General features: G+C 43.3%; 1 protein-coding gene across 1 annotated transcript; it reads right to left on the bottom strand.

Moving 5' to 3' along the window:
- Window positions 1-448: 448 nt before the first annotated feature.
- LOC308511930 (olfactory receptor 3A1-like) lies at window positions 449-1,384 on the bottom strand (the record flags this gene model as incomplete). The annotated part of the gene is made up of 1 exon (XM_081081753.1): window positions 449-1,384. The coding sequence occupies one exon, from the start codon at window positions 1,382-1,384 to the stop codon at window positions 449-451; it is 936 nt and encodes a 311-aa protein (XP_080937879.1).
- Between the last annotated feature and the right edge of the window lie 8,516 nt (window positions 1,385-9,900).

The following is a 9,900-nucleotide window of genomic DNA, read 5'->3' as shown; positions in this document are numbered from 1 at the left end:
CCACTGAGCTACGCCGGCTGAGCTGTCAATACATTCTGATTCCAATTGTGTTTTCCTGCTTTAAACATGCATGGACATACATTTGCAGTTCAAAAAGAAACCTGAAGGACACCATCAATGTTCACAGTGGTTCTCTCTGGATGGTAAGATTGTGGAGCATATTTTTAAAAATCTTTTTATACGTTTCTGTGACCGCACAACTTAGCCAATGACCACGTTTTACTTCCATCAGTGGAAAACAACGTTTTCAAATAAAAAATATGCCACAGAGATATTTTGAGCTTTTCTGGGATGGGGAAAAACCTTCCACACAAAACGGGATTCTCCAAATGCACCATCTACGTTAAATTCCAAACCCCTCGGTGGTTGGACTCACCCCCAAAGCATCAGGCACATGCCAGCCTCACCGTGAAGAAGGTGTGTGGCCTTGATGGGATGTGCCTACCACCTAGGAGGCACTGTCCCTCCCGAGGACCTTAAACAAAGCCCTCTTCACCTCCTTGTTTCGCATGCTGTAGATGATGGGGTTGAGCATGGGAGTGAGGACCACATACAGCACAGAGAGCACCCGGTCTCGTAGGCCAGAGTACGCCGAGCTGGGAAGGATGTAGCAGAGGACCGAAGTGATGTAGAAAATACATACCACAGTGATGTGAGCGCCGCAGGTGGAAAAGGCTTTCCTTCGGCCCTCGGCAGAGTTCATCCTGAGAACAGCAGCTACAACGTGTATATAGGAGATCACGACCAGGGCGCAGGGTGCAAGAGCCACCAGGAAACTAAAGAAGAACAGGGCAAGTTCGTTCGCCTGCGTGCTGGAACAAGCGAGTTTGAGCAGTGGAGGCAGGTCACAGAAGAAGTGGGTGATGAGGCGAGGCCCGCAGAACTCGAGTAGAGCTGCAAGGATGGTGTGGGTGAGTGCATTGGTCAAGGCAAGAAGGCAGGAGATGGAAGCCAGTCCTATCCGGGTTCTTCGGCCCATGAGGACCAGATAGTGCAGTGGCTGGCAGATGGCTGCATAGCGGTCATAGGACATAGCTGTGAGCAGGAAACACTCCCAGGGTGCCAGGAAGTGGAGAAAGAATATCTGGGTAAGGCAGGCACGATAGGGCATGGCCCGCACCGATGCCAGCAGATGCACCAGCACCTGAGGCACTGTGTTGGAGATATAGGCAGTGTCCAGCAGTGACAGGTTGGCTAAGAAGAAGTACATGGGAGTGTGGAGCCGGGAGTCTATTATGATAAGGCTGACAATACCCAGGTTCCCAATGATAGCCACTATGTAGACCAGCAGAAAGATGGCAAAGAGCAAGGGCCTCAGCTCCTCTGTGTCAGTCAATCCTTCCAGAAGAAACTGGGCCACTGGGGTCCCATTTTCCAGCTGCATGGAACCACGTACAGAAACCGGCACCTGTAGAGTCCAAACTCAGAGTCAGATGAGGGTCTAAGTTTGGTGTCCCAGTCTACAAAAGGGAATAGGGGGAGGGAAGGTCCAGAGACAAAGAAGACAGGTTCCAAGCTTATAGGAATAAGACTCAGAATTAGAGGAATGAGTTTAGGCCAGTGGTCGGCAAACTCATTAGTCAACAGAGCCAAATATCAACAGTACAACGATTGAAATTTCTTTTGAGAGCCAAATTTTTTAAACTTAAACTATATAGGTAGATACATAGTTATTAACTTAATTAGGGAACTCCTAAGGCTTAGGAAGAGCCACACTCAAGGGGCCAAAGAGCCGCCTGTGGCTCGCGAGCCGCAGTTTGCCGACCACTGGTTTAGGCTCAAGAGGCCAGTGGTAAGTACAGGCCAGGAGTATGGAAATTGTAACCCCGTCAGTCCCACAGCAAGAGGAAGGGCACAGACCTAGAAGTCGCAGTGCATGCAGCTCCTGTAAGGACATCAACGTCAATTCCCTCAGAAACTTCTCCCTGAATAAATGACCCTGGACCTTGTAATGATCTGAAATGGCCCCCTTATTTCACCAGCACCAACCCAGCAGAACCCCAGTCCAGGATCAGTGATAAGACATCAGTCAGGTACCTCCTTTGCCTTTTCTGAACCTTTTAGTGCCTCTCACATCACTCAAAGTCAAAGCCAATGTCCTCCTGTGGAATGCCAGGCCCTCTGTAATACACCTTCTCCTCTTTCCTCTGATCATCAAGAGGACTGTCAGCTCCTTGCCTCATAATGCATCTTCAGACTTATTCACAGTAGCCAACATCCTTGCCTATTCCTGTCCTGGTGGAAGAGGGCTCTGCCCTCCTATCCAAGGCTCATTTCTCTAGCTGCTCTCTCAATCCTTAGACATTGGAAAAGCACTAAATGCCACTGAATTGTTTGCTTTAAAACGGTTACTTTCATGTTACTCAATTTTACCTCAGTAAAAAAGCAAAATAAAAGACTTTTTTTTTCAGACATATAAAAGCAGAGATAATTTGTTATCAGCAGAAAACCTGCATTACAAGAAATGTTAAAGTCAGTTTTCCACAAGAAAGGATGATACCAAATGGAAACTTGGATCTACATGAAGGAATGAAGAGTCCTGGTAATAAAATATATGTTGGTAAATATAATGTTTCTCATTTTTATATTCCTTTAAGTCATAGAAAATTGTTTAAAGCAAAAATATTAATAACGTAGTGTGGGATTTATAACCTCTGTGGAAATAAAATGTATGACAACAATAGTACAAAGGACATGAGTGGGTAATGGGAATGATATTGTTGCAATGTTCTTGCATCATATGCAAAATGATTTTCAATTACTTGAAGGTAGTCTATTATAAAATACATATTAGAAACACTAGATCTAAATATGTATTAGATATAAAGTAGAATTCTAAAAATTATACAATCTAAAAGAATTCATGAAAATATGGAAAGAGGAACACAGAACACATGGGAGAAATATTTTTAAAGAAATAGCAGGGTGATAGGTTTTAACTCAACCATATAACTAATTACATTAATTGTAAATGGTCCAAATGCTGCAATTAAAAGACAGAGATTGTCAGACTGTATACAAAAGAAACACAAAACAATATGCTTAGCATAAGATATACACTTTAAATATAAAGACATAGATATGATAAAAATAAGATGGAGAAAGATATACCATGCAAACTATAACCATAAGAAAGTTAGAATGGTTCTATTAATAGCAGGCCAAGTAGCCTTCAGGACAAGGAATATGATGGAATGAAGGACATTTGCCAACGATTAAGGTGTCAGTTCATGAAGAAGACATAACAGCTCTAAATATATAGGCACTACATATATATTTTGCAGCGCTTTTACTACTTAATGGCAAAAGACAGAATTCGGTTCAAAAGTGGTCCTAGAAATCCTAGGCAGTGAACTATGAATGAAAGAGAAATAAAAGTCATACAAATTGGAAAAAATGAAATAGAAGTATCTTCATTCAGAAATGACATGTTTGTGTATGTAGAAAATACTAGCTACAAAAAAAAAAAGAAAGTGAAAAATTTTAAATCACTATCCTTCATAATGGTATCCCAAAACATGAAATTAGTGATGTACTTTAAAAATGTGCAAAATAGCCCAGCCGGTATAGCTTAGTGGTTGAGCATCAGCCCAGGAACCAGGAGACCACCAGTTCGATTCCTGGTCAGGGCACATGCCTGGTTTCAGGCTCGATCCCCAGTAGGGGTTGCAGGAGGCAGCCAATCCCCAGTATGGAGGTGCAGGAGGCAGCCGACTGATGATGTTTCCCCTCATCAATGTTTCTATCTCTCTATTCCTCTCCCTTCCTGTCTTTAAAAAATCAATAAAACATATTTTTTAAAATGTGAAAAATATTTACAATGAAAACTGAAAACAGTGGACAAGAGAAATTCAAGAAAACCCACATAAGTGGAGAAATAGATAATGTTCATGGATTGGAAAACCCAGTATTCTTAGATTGTATTTTCTCACCACACCATTCTATAAATTTGGTATAAAGCTAGCAAAAATCCTGACTTTGCAGAAATAGATAAACTGATCCCAACATGTATATGGAAATGCAAAGAACCTAAAATGGAGACTCAAACTTAAAAAAGAAGAATAAAGTTGAAAGATATAAATGTGACTAAAAGAGAATACAGACAAAATGAAAAGCTCATGCTTTGCTGGTGGAAATGCAAGTTGGCATAATCATATTGAAAAACAGTTCTCCAGTTGCTTATAAAGTTAAATTTCCACTTAACTGCATGTTCCAGGAAGGCCGCTTCTGCTATTTACCTGATAATTAAAACCATATGTCTTCACAAAGACTTGTACATAAACTTTTGTATCGACTCTATTAGTAAAAACCCAATTTGAAAACAACCCGAATGTCCATCAACAGGTGAATGGTTACACCGATTATGATACATCTGTGCGTGGAATAGCACTCAGCAATACAGAGGGATAGATTATTGAAACACCCAACAACTTAGATGAATCTAAAATAATTATGCTAAGTTAAAGGTGGTAGACTCAAAAGAGTACACACTGTAAAGTACTGTGAGAATGAAATTCCAGAAAAAGCGAATCTAATCTATATTTTTGTCTGGGCAGAATGTAGAGGAAGGGATCCACCGTTAAGAAGCTCGAGGGGAATTGTGAGAGTAATGGCAATGTTTTCTATCTTGACTTTTGTTGTATGTGCCACTGTCGTAACTCATAACATTGTATACTTAAAATGTGTGCACTGGTTCTAGCCAGTTTGACTCATTGGATAGAGCGTCAGCCTGCAGACTGAAGGGTCTAGGGTTAGATTCTGGTCAAGGGCACATACCTCGGTTGCAGGCTCAGCCCAGGTTGGGGTGCGTTTGGGAGGTAACCAATCGATGTGTCCCTCTCACATCGATGTTTCTCTCTCTATGTCCCTTCCACTCGCTAAAAATCAATAGGAAAATACCCTCCGGTGAGGAATAAAAAAATGTGTGCGCTTTTCCATAGTACATTTTGCCTCAACTAAGTTGAGCCAAAAAGAAAGGAAGATCAAAAAATGAACAGCAAAATGGTAGATTTAAATGCAACCATATCAGTAATATATTAAATGTAAATTTGCCCAATAATCCAATTTAGAAGCAGACATTATTAGAAAGATTTTTAAAAGGCTGCACTACAGACTGCCTACATGAGTCAGTTAAAATATACAGACACTAACTGGAAGTAAGAGGATGGAAAACGACATACAAAAGTAAATAGTAAGCAAAGAAGGCTGATGTCGTTATATCAATATGAGATAAGTCAGTCTTCAAGGAAAACTATACGACCAAAGATAAAGGAATACACTACAAAATAGTAAAAGTAGCAATTAATCCATCTGGGAGATAAAACAATTGTAAATATATATATGCCCAATAACATAACTTCAACATACATGCAGCAAGAATTGATAGGATTGCCCGGCCAATGTGGCTCAGTGGTTGAGCGTCAACCTATGGAACAGGTCACAGTTCGATTCCCGCTCAGGGCACATGCCCAGGTTTCGGGCTCAGTCCCTAGTGTGGGGTGTGCAGGAGGCAGCCGATCATGGTTCTATCTCTCCCTCTCCCTTCCTCTCTGAAATCAATAAAAAAATATATTTTAAAAAAAGAATTGATAGGATTCATAGGTGCAAGGGGGACAGGTTGAAAATCACAGTAAGTGAAGGAAGGAGACAACACAATCTGTTAAGACAGAGAACAGGAACTGGCAAACAATAGCACCCTGGCCAAATGCAGCCCACCACCTGTTTTTGAATAGCCCAGGGGCTAAGAATGTTTTTTCACTTTTAATGGATAGTGAAGAAGGAGGTGGGGGAGGAGTGGAAGGATGGGAGAGGGGAAGAAACGGAGGGGGAGGCAGAAAATGGGGGAGGAAAGAGAAGAAAGAGCAACATTAGTAGCAACAGCGACCCTATGTGGCTTAAAAACCTAAGAATTTTACTCTGGTCTTTTGCATGAGAAGTTTGTTGGCCCCTGACACAGACGAGCTGAACAATACTATCAACTGCCTCCATGGACTTGCTGTGTTTAGAACAATACACCTGAAATCTGAAGTTTAGATCTGTGTAAATCACACACTCTTTTCAAGTTCAAAGGATATGTTCACCAGGATAAAGCATTTGCTGGGCCCAAACCCAATTCTCAATGAATTTAATATTTTAGGGATTGAATATGCATTCTGACCAGCCTTGTCTTGTTCCTGAGTTTAGAGGAAAAGCTTTCAACCTCTCTCTGTTGAGTATGATGTTAGCTGTGTGGTTTGTCTTTATTATACTGAGGTATGTTCTCTCTATCCCCACTTTGTTGAGGGTTTTTATCATGAAAGGATGCTGTATTTTGTCAAATGCTTTTGCTGCATCGATGGAGATGATCATACGATTTGTTTAAATCTTTCGTTCTATTAATGTGCTGGATCACAGAGATTTGCATGTCAAAACACCCCCATTCTCTGCCTGCAGGTCCCTCCCGCACAAATGTAAGAGATTACAGCTACCTGGGCAGGAGGAAGTGTCAGAAAACAGACCTGCAGTCAGTTTGAGCCCCAGTGACTTTGCTCAATGAAATGCTTCCTTGAGCCACAAGCTACTCTAGACACTGGTCTCCCTGTGGCTGCCATACCTTCCTCACAGACATGACAGGTTTGCCTTTATTTCTCCATCTCTTCAGGGCGACCTATTTACAGACATCTACACAGGTACAAAGCCAAAAAACATACAGCCCCGGACTTTTACACAGCTCAGCCTCTCTCTGCAAATAGTGCAGGCTCTCCCTCAGGGCAATGCTGTGTTCCTCCTCTCCCTCCATCTCAGGGACTCACCTCTCCAGGTGCTGGCACTGGGGCCTCACCCGTTCCCCCTTTTGGCCACTCTGGTGTTTTGTAAGCAGCTCATTTCGGGTGTTAAATAGGGGCTTTCAAGGGGAGGCAGAAGAATGACAATCTACCTCATCTCTCCCCCACTCCCACCCCAGGGAGATGAGTTTTCCTCTGCCTTCTCCTCAAGGACCCTTGTCATGACTTCAGGGAAAAAGCAGCAGCATCCTACTAGTAAATTGGAGGAACACTTGAGGGAAGGATGATGCAAGAGGGAGCCAAACAAAGGTGGAAGCTCTGGGACCCTCAGGGAATGAGGCCTTAGATGACAGGTGAGTACAGCAGGTGAAGTGGGGCCCACATCCCAGGTGAATTCAATATTTCAGACAAGCGGTGATTTAGTTTTATTTTTTTGTTTACAGAGCGGAAAGGAAAGGGAGAGAGAAACATCAATGAATGATGAGAGAGAATCACTGATCGGCTGCCTCCTGCACGCCCCCTACTGGGGGTCAAGCCCACAACGTGGGCATGTGCCCTGACCGGGAATCGAACCCTGACCTCCTGGTTCATAGGTCAATGCTCAAGCACTGAGCCACGCCCGGCCGGGCATCAGACAAGTGGTGATTTAGATTCTAGGTTAGGAGGTGAACAGAAAGCTCAGAGAAGGCCCCCCCTCTGGAAACAGGCCACTGAGTCATTCCAAAAGCCTCCCCGAAGCCCTTGTAACATTCCTACCATGGTCAGTTGACCAGCAGGTCTCTCTGACAGTTACTGTTGTCATGGCTATTAAGATTTGCTATCACTGCCCATGAACTTGGTTGCATGAGTCAGTTGCTCAGTCTGATGAAAGTTGTTTGGGCTGTTACAGCTGTGATGCAGCTGGACTTCTGAACTGGCCCCGGGGCATAATGCCCACACTGGGTCTCTTGATGGGCACATGCTAGACTTCTGACTGGTTTTGCCCTGCCCTCCCCATTTCACCACGAGTCAAATCCCTTTCACCACGAGTCAAATCCCTTTCACCACGAGTCAAATCCCTTTCACCATGGATGACAATCATTCTACTTCTTTGAGAAGACAGAAGTTAAACTGACTCTTAAGAACTAGATTTAGAATTATAGACCACTAAAGGCTAGAAGGAGCTATTAAGAATATCTCATCTGAGCCCTGGCTGGTTTGGCTCAGTAGGTAGAGCATCAGCCTGCAGATTGAAGGGTCCCGGGTTCGATTCCGGTCAAGGGCACATGCCTGGGTTGGGGGCTTGATCCCCAGTGGGGGGCATGCCGGAGGTGGCCAATCAATGATTCTCTCTCATCATTGAAGTTTCTATCTCTCTCTCCCACTCCTTTCCTCACTGACATCAATAAAAATATATTAAAAAAAAGAATACCTCATCTGAGGCTTGAGTTTCTTCTACCACAAGTCTTGCTTCAGTCACCATCTGTGACTGAAGGTCTTCGTGACATTGATCTTTCTCTTGGTTTTGCTTTCTGCACCTGGGGCTGAAACAGTAAGTTCATTTAGTTTCAACCCATAACCAACAAGCTCCTCCATATCTCAGCACCTTTTCTCAGCCCTCATCCATCTTGGGCTTTGACTGAAACCCAGCTCACTCCTGAAGGACACTGGGAAAAGAAGCTGCTCATGTCCTTCAGGGCGAGGAGGTAAGGCTGGCATTCTCCCTTGCTTCCCATTGGTACTTCCAGGCACAACTCCCACCTCTTCTGCTGTGTTGAGATAGGACTGCCTTTAAAAAAATATATGTTTTTATTGATTTCAGAGAGGAAGGGAGAGGGAGAGAGAGAGAGAGACATCAATGATGAGAGAGAATCATAGAGAGGCTGCCTCCTGTATGCCCCCTACTGGAAATTGAGCCTGAAACCCAGGCATGTGCCCTGACGGGGAATTGAACCATGACCTCCTGGTTCATAGGTTGACTTTCAACCACTGAGCCATGCCGGCTGGGCAAGATAGGACTATCTTGAGAGCCGCCTAGCGGTTCTTCTCTCTCTCTCTCTCTCTCTCTCTCTCTCTCTCTCTCTCTCTCCTCAAGCTCTTTCAAGTATAAAAATAGAAACCTATATAAACAGCTCTGCTAAAAGACTATTTATAATAATGCAAAGCAAAGGACAGCCAGATTTCACGGTATCTGGTCCAAAAAGCTGAAAATCAAGAACTAAATTCACTGTAGCAAATCCCAAAGGCTAATACAGAATCTATCTCTCTTTGCCTTGCCCACTTCCACATGCAAAAGTAAATATTCACATTCCTAGACGTTGATCATGTGACATGGATCTGCCAATTTCTGATCTTTTCTCACAGCTATGACACTATTTCTCTCCTTCCGTTTACAGTAGGAAAGAGTTGTATGTGTGTGATGTTTCTGCTTCCTCTTGGAATAATCTCTCTTGAACCTGCTCCATTCATTAACATTTGAGCTGCTTTCTTCCCACCTGTTTTTGGGCATTGCCTCTTCCTGGTTTACTTCCCTTCTGTCTGAAGAACTCCCTTCAGCATCTCCTATAGTGCTGGATGTAAAGGATTTGGGGTCTTTCTCCCAGATGCCAGAGAGAAGTTGATGTCGGCAGCCAGAGGAAGGAAGGCTTACTCTTGCACAAATTTAGTGCATCGAGCCTCTAGTAAAGGATAAAAGTGGTTTGCTGGGCCGGGTGTGTCTCAGCAGTTGACCTAGAAACCAGGAGGTCGCGGTTCGATTCCTGGTCAGGGCACATGCCCCATTGCTGGCTCATCCCCAGTGGGGGGTATGCAGGAGGCAGCAGATCCATGATTCTCTCTCATCATTGATGTTTTTATCTCTCTCTCTCCCTCTCCCTTCCTCTCTTAAATCAGTTTTTTTTTTAAAAGATAATGGTACGGCTGTATAGGGCATTTACCATGAATTGAACTTGCAGGATAAGAAGTTGCTCTTTGAGTGAGTAGTGAGTGAATGGGAAAGCCTCAGACATCATTGTATACTACTGTAGACTTTATAAACACTGTACATTTAGGCTACAATAAATTTATAAGACAACATGAGATTAAATCAAGCACAAGAGGAAATGATACAGTCCAGAAACAGTAAACATGAGATGTATGAGGCTGCTGCTGGTATACC

This window comes from Myotis nattereri (assembly GCF_964212035.1).
Source record: "Myotis nattereri genome assembly, chromosome: X".
NCBI lineage: Eukaryota > Metazoa > Chordata > Mammalia > Chiroptera > Vespertilionidae > Myotis > Myotis nattereri.
Note: the sequence above shows the minus strand (reverse complement) of the source record. Positions and strands in the feature narration are given on the sequence as shown.